Below are 13,524 nucleotides of genomic sequence, written 5' to 3'. Positions count from 1 at the left end.
GCTCCTACAAACAGCGCAGCAAATGTGTGGCTAATATTATAAATAGGTGGAGAATATAATCAGGAGAACTTGTACATCCATCAACTGGTGCCACAATATTTTACTTTAACCTAGGAGAGTGTACACATGCTTGGCTTGACATCTGTAGTGTTAACCTAGGTTTCTGCTCTTGTCCCTGGAGTGGTGCCTGAATCCTTGCCCTGTGAGATCTGAGTGGACCATGGGATTGACTTGCCTTGTTTGAAAGATAAGTGTCCTCTGAATGGGTGTGCAGAGAGATGCTATGCTGCTGCAATTACACAGATCTATTCCTGCTGGCCTCTTTAAATGTTGTTCTATGTTTGTGGTGACTCACGGCTCACCTTATTCCTCCCAAAGTATTTACTTTATGCCACCAGTGAGGTGTGCCTTTGCAGCAAGATATTTATTAGCGGTGATTTTATTGTGTAGCTGCAATGACTTTACTCTTGCATGGTCCCACAAGAGTTTAGCGCAATGATCAGTGGTTTGCTGCAAGGTCGGCTGTGGCGTCTTTCCAAAGAATCTTGGGTCACTTATTTTCCTTTATAGAAGATAATGGCCTCAATTATACCCTGTTTGCCTCAGCTCGTTTTGTTGTACTTATTCCCCTTTTCTCTGTTTCAGGTGCTATTCTGTTAGTTTTTGGTTGAATTAAAAAAGATACCCACTACGATGAATAGACTCAGAATAATTTTTTTAATGTTAAAGTACACCAAGGGTTTATCACGGGACCCGCTCCACTACAACATGCCTTGAATCAAAACTTTAAAGTGCCTTGGTTCTCCCTCATCCCATAATTATAGGTTCAAGGTGAAGGGGAAAAGATTTAATAGGAATCTGAGGGGTAGCTTTTTCACACAAAGGGTGGTGGGTGTATGGAACAAGATGCCAGAGGAGGTAGTTGAGGCTGGGACTATCCCAACGATTAAGAAACAGTTAGACAGGTACATGGATAGGACAGGTTTGGAGGGATATGGACCAAACGCTGGCAGGTGGGACTGGAGTAGCTGGGATATGTTGGCTGGTGTGGGCAAGTTGGGCCAAAGAGCCTGTTTCCACACTGTATCACTATGACTCTATCCAAATCAGAGTCTGAAGGGCCCCGACCCGAAACATTGCCTATCCATGTTCTCCAGGGATGCTGCCTGATCCGCTGGCTCTTTGTGCTTTTTTGTAAACCAGCATCTGCAGTTTCTTTGTGTCCTCAATCCATTGTGCTACATTTAAGCCCACACTGGTGGTGCTGCTTCATTCAACTCCCCATCCCACACTCCAGGATGCAAAGCCTGACTTTTGGTTTCTCCTGAGCAATTGAACTTCTGTGAATACAGTTAATTACTGCGAATGTTACTCTCACAGGCAGCTGTTTCAAATGGGCTTCCTGCTGAGTCATGTGCATCTTCTTCTGTGCCACCTGACTTGCACATGAGAGGTCGAATGAAAAATTCTTCCTTTTCCCCCATCCAAAAACCATTAACTGAAATTCTCTCTCAGAATATGAGTCCCAGTGCTATCTGGCTGTTCTTAGGGCATTACTAACTTATCTTTAGAAGAACAAAATGCAGCATTTAATGCCAGACCTCTTATTTATTAAGAGGAGACTGCTGCAAAACTTTAGTTTCCAATTCCCAAGCCACTGCTGTGAACTGGAGTCTTACTTTTCCAATGGCCAGGTGTCTTTTTGTTTAAAAAGAACTCCAGGGAGCATCTACCATTGCAATTCAAGTGTTCAGACAATTCTTTTCTGAGGGTTACCAATAATGCAATCGAGCAGTGCAATTCATTTTGCTATTTTCTTTTAATTTATTTTTTTAAACAATATCAGCCATGTCTTGTAACAAATTCATCTCCAGTGTTTCTATGTTTTTTAATTTACCAACCCAAGTTTAGCACTTCAAGTTGAGTCTTGTTTGCAGTTAATTCTCCTCTGTATTTATCATAACAAGTCTGGGCAGAACCTCCCTTTCTTTCGACCAAGTCCATGTGCAACATGTGTGTAAAGAAGTCTCTACAATCTTGTCTGTTCAATACCAGACCCTAATTGGCAAATTAGCTGTGATTTGGTTTGTAATCACCGTGTATCCTGCAGAGAGTTTACAGCAGTCCCTGTTGAATCCCTATGCAGGCATCAGAAGCCATAATTTGTCAGATTTGAACAGTTAGTGGTGCTGGGTGGCTCCTGCTTACTGCTTACTTGTAACTTGCTTCCCCAAATTCCCCAGTTAATTTAGTGGCTAAACCAAAGAAGGGTTGTGGTTCATGGTGGAGACATGAGATACTACAGATGCTGGAATCTTGAGCAATCTTGCGTAGTTTGAAGAAGTTCCCCTCTATCTGACGGGAGTTATGTACAATTTTCTTTCACTGCTCCCCCACTTTACAGTCTGAATAAGGGTCCCAACCTGAAACATCATCTGTGCATTCCCTCCATAGGTGCTGCCTGACCTGCAGAGTTCCTCCAGCAATTTGTGGTTCAAAGTGGCTTTAAAAAAAAAAAAGGGCTATACATTCTCTTTTCATCCCAGAGACATTAACTTCTTCGGCTTGAGGTCACATTTCCTCAATAGGTAATCATTGCACCATGGCCAAATCGGGTGCTGCTATAGTCTCCAAATCGTACAGGGCGGAGATCATTGCTTGCCCCTTAGGTCATGCATTTTACGCCTGATTTGTGATTTTGATTCTCAAATGCATGTTTTTCCAGTCAGCCAAAGACCATGCAGGTGCACTGAAGGCTGTGATGAATTTCATCGTTGATTGGTCATCACTGAGAGGTGCCCCACAATGTGAGGAGTGGCCCACCTTTCTTTGTGATGTTAACTAGTGCCATTTGTGTTTTTCTTTTGTTATAGGCTGTAACATGGGATGGGAAGAAATTAACAGAAGCAAATAGTAGAAACCTTTTTATATTTATTTTTTATATATGTTGAGCTGCCAAAGCGAATGTCGCCCCAAGATATAGCAGATACTAATGAGGCTGATCAGACCAGTCCAGACAGTGCAACATCTTGCATTACTTTTCATTGCATCTAGATCTGTTGCGCAGTTACTAATCTCCCTTTCAAAATCTGCTGGTGCAGCCACTTCTTTGTCATCTGCTCTTCATTGCTACCATTCCACACATAGTTAAATAATGTGGCAGAGTACTCGGATGCTGATCCCCTCCAGGCTTTTTTTTGTAAAAGAAAGCCTCTCCACAGGAAAGTGAAGGCAAAATTTAATGAAGAGCAGATCAAGTAGACCTGGGAATGTTTGCAACACTCTTGACAAAGGCAAAACTTGCATCCCTGCTTCAATTAGGAACATTGCAATCTGTGCAACTTATTTTTTGTTTGACTAACGATCTAGCGATGCCTACTCTTTCATATTGAGAATTTACGGTAAACTGTATGGCTTCCCTCGATGCCAACCATGCTGCTACTTCAACCCCCACCCCTCACACTTCCCTCTGTCCTCCGAGCCTGGGTTTGACCCCAGCCCTTGCCCCGTCAGGTTTCCACCATCCCTAACCTCCCTCTTTCCGACTTTCCGATGCAGAATGGTCGGTCCTCAGCAAAGGCTTTACATTTGTAACCGTGCACCCACACATTTGAGTTCCGAGTCCGTCATTAAAGTGTCTGAAAATGAGTCCCGACCCGAAATGTCACCTGACCATGTTCTCCAGAGATGCTGCCTGACGTGCTGAGTTACTCCAACGCTTTGTGGCATTTTTTTTGTAAACGAGCATCTGTAGTTCCTTGTATCTTCTTACAGTACAGAATATACAAGTTATATTCTTGGAACCGACCTTTGCTCGATTTCAACCTGGGATCATTATCCGAATAAAACACACAGGTAGAATTTGGATCATGTAGCACCATGTGTCTGCGTGCCACGCAGCTCAATCAATGAGAAATCGTACCTGATGATAATCAGGGACTTGCAGTGAGCCTATAAATCCTCCGGATTTTTTTTCCTTCCAGTTCCTTTGTGCGCCTGACACATCGGTTGGGTGGACGGACACCGAGGGTCGTATCCACTTTCATGGGCCCCACTTCCGGGATTACTGTCCACATGTGCATTGCTCCTGTTACCCACCTTCCTCTGGTGTACAAGCAGGTCCTTGCAACGCTCAAGATCTGCATGTGTTATTTAAAAAGTAATTAAAATATCATTCTGAATATAGGCAGTATCTGTGGCAAAAGAAACAAGGTTAAGTCAAGTCAAGTTTATTTGTTACATACACTTACAAGATGTGCAGTGAAATGAAATGAAAGGTCACCTACAGTGTTTCGGGTGAGCTTCCACTGTTAACAGCATTTTTAATTTTTTGGGGATTTCCAATATCTACGTTATTTTTTGGCTTATGGAATCTGAACTCTCCAATGATGGATCTCTTCACTTAATATACTGTACTATCCCCTCTTGGGGTTCCTCCACCAGCTTTTAATTCTTGCTCTGCAGCTAGTAAGGACGTATTGCATTTGATTTCTCCCATCTAAACCTCTGATCGTAGATTGTGAACGTCTGGGACTCTTGCATCAATTCCTGTGGCACACTGCTTCTCACAGCCTCCCAACCCAAAAATGACTTGTTTATTCCTGTTCGATCATGTGCCTGTTAACCAATCCTCCAACCATGCATGTGTGTTATCACCAATCCTGATATCTGGCCTAGCTCTTCCTACCAACCTGTCGCTCAACCTCTCTACAATATTAGAATTCCGATGTCCATTCCTACTGGCACCTGACGTTCTGGATTTTTACTTTGCACACCATGCAATAGCGCAAAGCCTGATTTCCGTTTCGCAGGACATCCTTGGCCTTCTGCACTGCTGAATTTTCCTTGGACATAACATTGACCCTGCATTCCACAGATAGTTCAACCTGCCTAAACGGGTGTCATGGTCTGTAATGCAGGGCCTGTAATGCAGAGCACCAAGAAAAATGGTGCGCTCTATTTTCGCTTAAAGACTGTCTGTTGCGGGACGAAAAAAGATGAAGCATAGTTTAACAGAAAAAATAAGCCATTTAGCCCGACTACTCTTCTACTTGGGAGTTTTGTCCATTCCATCTGCTTGGTCCGTCTCTCTACTTTCTTTTCTCGTGTTTCTTTAAAGAATTAAGGCGTACTAGCACAGTGATGTGCCCTGATTTCAACATTCAGTCTGCAGCAATTAGGAAATACAACAAAATCTGACAAAGCTGGAAATACTCAGCAGGTTTATCCGCATCTGTGGAAGGAGGAACAGAGTTAATCTTTCAGGCCCAAGACCTGAACTCTGTTTCTTTCTTCACAGATGCTGCCCAACCTGCTGAATATTTCCAGCACTTTCAGTTTCTATTTCCATCATCCAGCATCTTTTGGGGGTGGTAGAGATCAGAAAACCTGGAGGGAAGGTATTCATTGATCCACTACCTGCTAATTCAAGGTGTTTTGTGTATCCAGTCCACGTATTTTGTTTCCTCCCAGTGCTGTTTTAGTGAATCTATTTCGAAGGGAGCTTGTGGTGTTTTTTGTCTGAACTGTGTGGGAATAAAAAAAATGTGTTTGCCTTTCACTTTGATTTTGAAAGGACATTTCTCCCGTCAGTTCCTCGCAGTCAGTTGTCCAGGCTCTGGGGCCGTTTTCATTCTGCATTCATGAAGCCCAAGTGTGCCGCAGGACCTGTGCTGAAGAGCTGCCCTGCTTTCCTGAGGCTGTCACGTGACAATAAAGGCAGAACTCTATGCAATCTGTGGCATGGAAGTTTGTCTTGAACGGTAGCACAAAATGAGTGCTGTTGTCTAAGCAGTCAGGGTTGTGCCTTGCCCTAACGTTTTATTGGTCTGTCCCACAGTTGCTGCCAGAAGTTCACAACAAGTGGGCAGTTGACGTAAAACTGTGTGTTGCCCTCTTGACCGAGTTGAACATTTGTCGATTTCAATCTCTTCAGCATTGTGGCTTTCTGCTCTGGGTTATGGATACGAGTGAGAAACACTCTGATCCCGGAGCCTGTTTATTTTTGTCCCTTTGTGTATGTCTTTATACACCTCTCATTAGTCTGGGAGGCAAGAGGCCAACGTGTCTGATTGAGCAACTTGGGCCAGAATAAAACTTTCCAAACTATTCTAAGCCAGGTCTAGACTGTACCGTGCTCCTGACTACCAAACCATGAGGTGGGCTGCTCATTTTGCCTCCTGTTTTGGTTCTCTCTGCTGGACCCACTGGCAATACATCTCTAAAACATGCCAGGTTAGGTCTAGAGATGACCTGCTCTCGAGTCTCCGCTGTTCCAACTGCCAATCCGCGGAAGAGGATGGGGTGGCGAACGTGTGATGTGGCTCGTTGACTGTCATCATCCTGATATCTGGCAGCCCTCCTCGTAGTTGGGTTTGATTTGGAGTTGGGAATTAACCCAGTGTACCTCCACTTCCTCCTGCGGGACTCTGGCACAGTGACGTCCTCTGATTTTTGCACTCATTCCAACGTTTTGTCTCCATGGGGTTTAAACTCTTGCACCAAGATCGTTAAAAAGCATGTTGCAGTTTCCTGTTCCGTTTGCCTGAGCTGAGTTAATTGCTGAGTAAGGAAAGCAACCTTGTTGTGTTTTGCCACCTGCCATTTTAATTGTTTCCCCCAGGTGCGAGTTGTTAAGTTTCTGTAACCCCGAACTGTGGAAGAGCGACAGCACTTTGGAGTGTGTCCTGACTTTGGATTTTGAGGGAGGTTCCCTGTTGTAGATCCATAAGTTCTAGATGGGATAAGAGAGTAAGGTCAGGGCCAATGGTGACCGGAGTGAGAGGGGAGGTGAATACCGAAGTTAAAGTGTTGTATTTAAATGCGCAAAGTATAAAAAATAAAGTGGATGAGCTTGAGGCTCAGTTAGACATTGGCAAGTATGATGTTGTGGGAATTACAGAGACATGGCTACAAGAGGACCAGGGCTGGGAACTGAATATTCAGGGGTACACAACGTATAGAAAAGACAGACAGGTGGGCAGAGGGGGTGGGGTTGCTCTGTTGGTAAGGAATGATATTCATTCCCTTGCAAGGGGTAACATAGAATCAGAAGATGTAAAATCAGTATGGATAGAAATGAGGAATTGTAAGGGTAAAAATACCCTAATGGAAGTTATCTACAGGCCCCCAAACAGTAGCCTCGACATAGGGTGCAAGTTGAATCAAGAGCTAAAATTGGCATGTCGCAAATGTAATGCTACGGTGGTTATGGGAGATTTCAACATGCAGGTAGACTGGGAAAATCAGGTTGGTAATGGACCCCAGGAAAGGGAGTTTATGGAGTGTCTCCGAGATGGATTCTTAGAACAGCTTGTACTGGAGCCTACCAGGGAGAAGGCAATTCTGGATTTAGTGTTGTGTAATCAACCTGATCTGATAAGGGAACTCGAGGTAAAAGAGCCATTAGGAGGCAGTGATCATAATATGATAAGTTTTACTCTACAAATTGAGAGGGAGAAGGGAAAATCGGAAGTGTCAGTATTACAGGATAGCAAAGGGGATTACAGAGGCATGAGGCAGGAGCTGGCCAGATTTGACTGGAAGGAGGCCCTAACAGGGAAGACGGTGGAGCAGCAATGGCAGGTATTCCTGGGAATAATGCAGAAGTTGCAGGATCAATTTATCCCAAAGAGGAGGAAAGACTCTAAGGGGTGTAAGAGGCACCCGTGGCTGACAAGGGAAGTCAAGGACAGCATAAAAATAAAAGAGAAGAAGTATAACATAGCAAAGAAGGGTGGGAAGCCAGAGGATTGGGACTCTTTTAAAAAGCACAGAAGATAACTAAAAAGGCAATACAGGGAGAAAAGATGAGGTACGAGGGTAAGCTAGCCAATAATATAAAGGAGGATAGTAAAAGCTTTTTTGGTATGTGAAGAGGAAAATAATAGTCAAGGCAAATGAGGGTCAAGTCAAGTCAAGTCAATTTTATTTGTATAGCACATTTAAAAACAACCCACGTTGACCAAAGTGCTGTACATCTGATTAGGTACTAAGGAAAAAAAATGAAACATACAGTAGCACGCAAACAGTTCACAGCGCCTCCTCAATGAGCCTCAAACGCTAGGGAGTAGAAATAGGTTTTGAGCCTGGACTTAAAGGAGTCGATGGAGGGGGCAGTTCTGATGGGGAGAGGGATGCTGTTCCACAGTCTAGGAGCTGCAACTGCAAAAGCGCGGTCACCCCTGAGCTTAAGCCTAGACCGCGGGATAGTGAGTAGCCCCAAGTCGGCCGACCTGAGGGACCGGGAGTTAGAGAGGGGGGTTAGAAGATTTTTGATGTAGGGGGGGGATGTCCATTTAGGGCTTTATACGTGAATAGGAGGAGCTTGAAGTTGATTCTGTACCGTACAGGGAGCCAGTGGAGAGAGGCCAGAATCGGGGTGATGTGGTCCCTTTTACGGGTACCCGTCAGGAGTCTCGCTGCGGCGTTTTGGACCAGTTGCAGGCGGGACAGGGAAGATTGGCTGATCCCAGTGTATAGGGAGTTGCAGTAGTCTAGGCGGGAGGAAATGAAAGCGTGAATTATTTTTTCTGTGTCGTCGAATTGGAGGAAAGGTTTGATTTTAGCTATGGTTCGAAGTTGGAAGAAGCTGGCTTTTACCACAGCGTTGACTTGCTTATCAAATTTTAATGCAGAGTCAAATATCATGCCGAGGTTTTTGACATGCGGTTTGACTAGGCAGGATAGACTTCCAAGACTGCCTGTTATCGATTTGATGGAGTCGGGGGGGCCGAATAGGATGACCTCAGACTTGCTCTCATTTAATTGGAGGAAGTTCTGTGCCATCCAACATTTTATGTCCTCAAGGCAGTGTAAGAGGCTGTTTAAATTTGACTGGTTGTTGGGTTTCAGGGGGACGTAAAGCTGAGTGTCATCGGCATAGCAGTGGAAAGAAATGCCGTGCCTTTGAATGATTTGGCCAAGGGGGAGCATGTATAGAGAGAAGAGAATGGGGCCTAGGATGGAGCCTTGTGGAACTCCGCAGGAGAGGCTAGCTGGAGCAGAGGAATAACTGCCTATGTTGATGGCAAAACTCCTATCTTTGAGGTACGAAGCGAACCAGCTCAGGGCAGTGCCATCAATGCCAACCGCGTACCGGAGACGGTCAATAAGGATGGTGTGGTCCACTGTATCGAACGCTGCGCTGAGGTCGAGAAGGAGCAGGATTGCACAGTCGCCGGTGTCGATGGCGAGAAGCAGGTCGTTGTGTATCTTCAACAAGGCAGACTCTGTGCTGTGGTGGGCTCTGAAACCTGACTGGAAACTTTCCAGGATGGTGTATTGGTGCAGGTAGGGCACTAATTGGTTTAGATTTGCCTTTTCAAGGACTTTTGACAGGAATGGCAGTTTGGAAATGGGTCTGTAGTTGCTAGGCAAGGTGGGGTCTAGGTTAGGTTTTTTCAGTAGGGGCTGGACCACCGCGTGCTTGAAACTGGTTGGAACAGTGCCAGTGGCCAGAGAACTGTTGATAATAGAGAGGATGCTGGGACCGGCTATTGCAATGACATCCTTCAGAAGGGCAGTGGGGGCAGGATCAAGAGGGCAGGTTTGCAGGTTTCATAGCGGAGACAAGCTTTGCAAGGGTCCCTTGAAGACAGAAGCAAGGGAATTTATTATGGGGAACAAGGAAATGGTAGACGAGTTGAACCGGTACTTTGGATCTGTCTTCACTAAGGAAGATACAAACAATCTCCCAGATGTTCTAGTGGCCAGAGATCCTAGGGTGACGGAGGAACTGAAGGAAATTCACATTAGGCCGGAAATGGTGTTGGGTAGACTGATGGGACTGAAGGCTGATAAATCCCCAGGGCCTGATGGTCTGCATCCCAGGGTACTTAAGGAGATGGCTCTAGAAATCATGGACGCATTGGTGATCATTTTCCAATGTTCTATAGATTCAGGATCAGTTCCTGTGGTTTGGAGGGTAGCTAATGTTATCCCACTTCTTAAGAAAGGAGGGAGAGACAAAACGGGAAATTATAGACCAGTTAGTCTGACATCAGTGGTGGGGAAGATGCTGGAGTCAATTATAAAAAACGAAATTACGGAGCATTTGGATAGCAGTAACAGGATCGTTCCAAGTCAGCATGGATTTACGAAGGGGAAATCATTGTGGACTAATCTTCTGGAATTTTCTGAGGATGTAACTAGGAAAATTGACTGGGGAGAGCCGGTGGATGTAGTGTACCTTGACATTCAGAAAGCCTTCGACAAGGTCCCACATAGGAGATTAGTGGGCAAAATTAGAGCACATGGTATTGGAGGTAGGGTACTGACATGGGTAGAAAATTGGTTGACAGACAGAAAGCAAAGAGTGGGGATAAATGGGTCCCTTTCAGAATGGCAGGCAGTGACTAGTGGGGTACCGCAAGGCTCGGTGCTGGGACCGCAGCTATTTACAATATACATTAATGACTTGGATGAAGGGATTAAAAGTACCATTAGCAAATTTGCGGATGATACCAAGCTGGGTGGCAGTGTGAACTGTGAGGAAGATGCTGAGGTTGCAGGGTGACTTGGACAGGTTGTGTGAGTGGGCGGATGCATGGCAGATGCAGTTTAATGTGGATAAGTGTGAGGTTATCCACTTTGGTGGTAAGAATAGTAAGGCAGATTATTATCTGAATGGTGTCAAGTTAGGAACAGAGGACGTACAATGAGATCTGGGTGTCCTAGTGCATCAGTCACTGAAAGGAAGCATGCAGGTACAGCAGGCAGTGAAGAAAGCCAATGGAATGTTGGCCTTCATAACAAGAGGAGTTGAGTATAGGAGCAAAGAGGTCCTTCTGCAGTTGTACAGGGCCCTAGTGAGACCGCACCTGGAGTACTGTGCAGTTTTAGTCTCCAAATTTGAGGAAGGATATTCTTGCTATTGAGGGCGTGCAGCGTAGGTTTACTAGGTTAATTCCCGGAATGGTGGGACTGTCATATGTTGAAAGACTGAAGCGACTAGGCTTGTATACACTGGAATTTAGAAGGATGAGAGGGGATCTTATCGAAACATATAAGATTATTAAGGGGTTGGACACGTTAGAGGCAGGAAACATGTTATAAAATGTTGGGGGAGTCCAGAACCAGGGGCCACAGTTTTAAGAATAAGGGGTATGCCATTTAGAACAGAGATGAGGAAAACCGTTTTCAGTCAGAGTTGTAAATCTGTGGAATTCTCTGCCTCAGAAGGCAGTGGAGGCCAATTATCTGAATGCATTCAAGAGAGAGCTAGATAGAGCTCTTAAGGATAGCGAAGTCAGGGGGTATGGGGAGAAGGCAGGAACCGGGTACTGATTGAGAATGATCAGCCATGATCACATTGAATGGCGGTGCTGGCTCGAAGGGCCGAATAGGCTTCTCCTGCACCTATTGTCTATTGCCTTGTCCATGGTCGTGAATGGTGACGAGTCTGACGGAAAATAAATCAGTGCTGCTGCATTTTTTGCTCCTGCCATGCAGGGAGCTCCCTTTTCGTCCATCTGTCTGTCCAGATGTTGTGGGTTTTCTACATTCTTGCTGCAGTTGCTTGGTTTTCAACATTGTTTTGAAAATTGGCACTATTATAAAGAAATGCAGCAGCCATGTTTTTTTTTGCCATACAAGCTCCCACAATCAGATAGTCCTTTTGATGGATAAGTATTAGCCTGGACGCTTTTTGTGTTGGTGGGGCAGAAAACTGCTCAGATTTCTGCTCTGGGATTTTCCCTGTGGGCCATTTTCAAGATCTTGTCTGAAGGACAGCACATCTATCCTTGCAACATAGCCGCCCGTTGTACTGCTTTCCTGCATCAGCCTTGATCCTGTGATCCTAGAGCGCAGCTTAAATCTACAACCACCTCAATGCTGAGGAGACTGGTGCACACTGCTTCCTCTATTAAAAACAAAGTGGATCATAATAGGTCCTGGTTATGATTGCCTTTTCAAATTGTGTTTTTGATTGAATATACAATGCCAGCTCTGGCCAGGGTTTTGGGCAGGGTTTCAATCAGCCATAACATTATGACCTGATGAGCCAAAACATTATGACTACCTGCCTAATATGCTGTTGGTCCTCCGTGTGCAGCCCCATACACAGCAGGGTGCGATGCACTGTGCATTGTGACACATTCCTCCTGTGACCTCCATTAAAATTTCTGTGACTTGTGCCACAGTAGACCTTCTGTCGGTTCGGACCAGACGGGATAGCCTTCGTTGCCCTCGCGCATCGATGAGCCTTGGGCACCCAACACCCTGCCGGTTTGTGGTTTGTCCCTCTTCGGACCACTGTCGGTAGGTACTCACCACTGCTGACCGGGAGCACCCCACAAGCCTTGCCGTTTCAGAGATGCTCTGACCCAGTTGTCTGGCCGTAACAATTTGGCCCTTGTCAAAGTCGCTCAGTTCTTTACTCCTGCCCATTTCTCCTGCACCCAACACATCAACTTCAAGAACTGATTGTGTACTTGCTGCCTAATATATCCCACCCCTTGACAGGTGCCATTGTCACAAGATAATCAATGTTATTCACTTCACCTGTCAGTGGTCATAATGTTTTGGCTGACAGAAATGTATGTGTTATTTTTTTTAACTCAAAATTTGTGTAAAGGGCTGACTGGACCGGCTTGATTTTCCTGTAGCATCTTGCCGCATCCTAGTTTGTTGGAGACGTGTGACTCCCCCAGCGCAGTGGGTGAATTCACTGAGAGGGGTGGCTATGTACCAAGAGAAACCAAGTTACTGAGATGTGCCTATGCAACGGGCCCCTGACCTGAAGAGTTGCTGCCCTTAGGATGAAGCAAAACTGTTAGGGAGAAACTGTTTGAAAAGAGGTTGGCTGAAGTGGGAGCATTTCTAATGTCTAAATTGACCAGTCCAGTCTAATGATCACTGCAGAATCAAACTATGCCTCTGCTTTTTTTCAGGCTCCCTGGTTCTGGGACACACGGCATTGCTGGTATAACTACCCATATCAGGTGAGAGCTGAATAATGGAGAATTGTACAACATAGAAACAGGTCATTCGGCCCACCTCGTCAACTGGGATGCCTATCTCTGCTAATCCCATTTGCCTATATTAGGCCCTTATCCCTCTATGCCTTTCTTGACTAAGTACCTGTCGAAATGCCTTTTTATATTGTTTCTGCCTCTACAACCACCTCTGACATCCCGTTCCAGTCAACCACCACCCTCTGAGTGGAACAATTTACACTTCTCCTCTTAAATTTGTGTCCTCTACTTTTGGACTCCCCTACTCTGGGAAAGAGACTGACAATCTATCTATCCAAGCCCCTCATAATTTTATGAAGGTCACTCCTTCAGCCCCCAACATTCCAATAAGAATATAACCAGCCCCCTAATCCAATCTCTCCTGGTAACTTAAAGATCTCCATTCCAGGCAACTTCCTGGTGAATCTCTTCTGCAATCTTTCTATTGCTACCACATCCTTCCTGTAGTGCAGTGACCAGAACTGTACACAATACTCTTTAGTGCGGTCTTACCAATGTTTTGTACGCGTGGCATCCCAACTCTTATACTCAATGCTTCGGCCTCTTT

At 45.2% G+C, this 13,524-nt stretch overlaps 1 protein-coding gene across 2 annotated transcripts in view; it reads left to right on the top strand.

Moving 5' to 3' along the window:
- cers5 (ceramide synthase 5) overlaps positions 1-13,524 on the top strand; it is a 70,874-nt gene that overhangs the window by 30,749 nt on the left and 26,601 nt on the right. For both annotated transcript variants that reach the window (XM_078431431.1, XM_078431430.1), the window contains exon 5: positions 12,894-12,944. In XM_078431431.1, the coding sequence (XP_078287557.1) occupies positions 12,894-12,944 (51 nt within the window). The remainder of the gene's footprint in view (positions 1-12,893; positions 12,945-13,524) is intronic.

The sequence above is a fragment of the Rhinoraja longicauda genome, chromosome 42, assembly GCF_053455715.1.
Source record: "Rhinoraja longicauda isolate Sanriku21f chromosome 42, sRhiLon1.1, whole genome shotgun sequence".
NCBI classification, from domain to species: Eukaryota; Metazoa; Chordata; class Chondrichthyes; order Rajiformes; family Arhynchobatidae; genus Rhinoraja; species Rhinoraja longicauda.
This window is presented reverse-complemented; position numbering and strand designations above follow the sequence as displayed.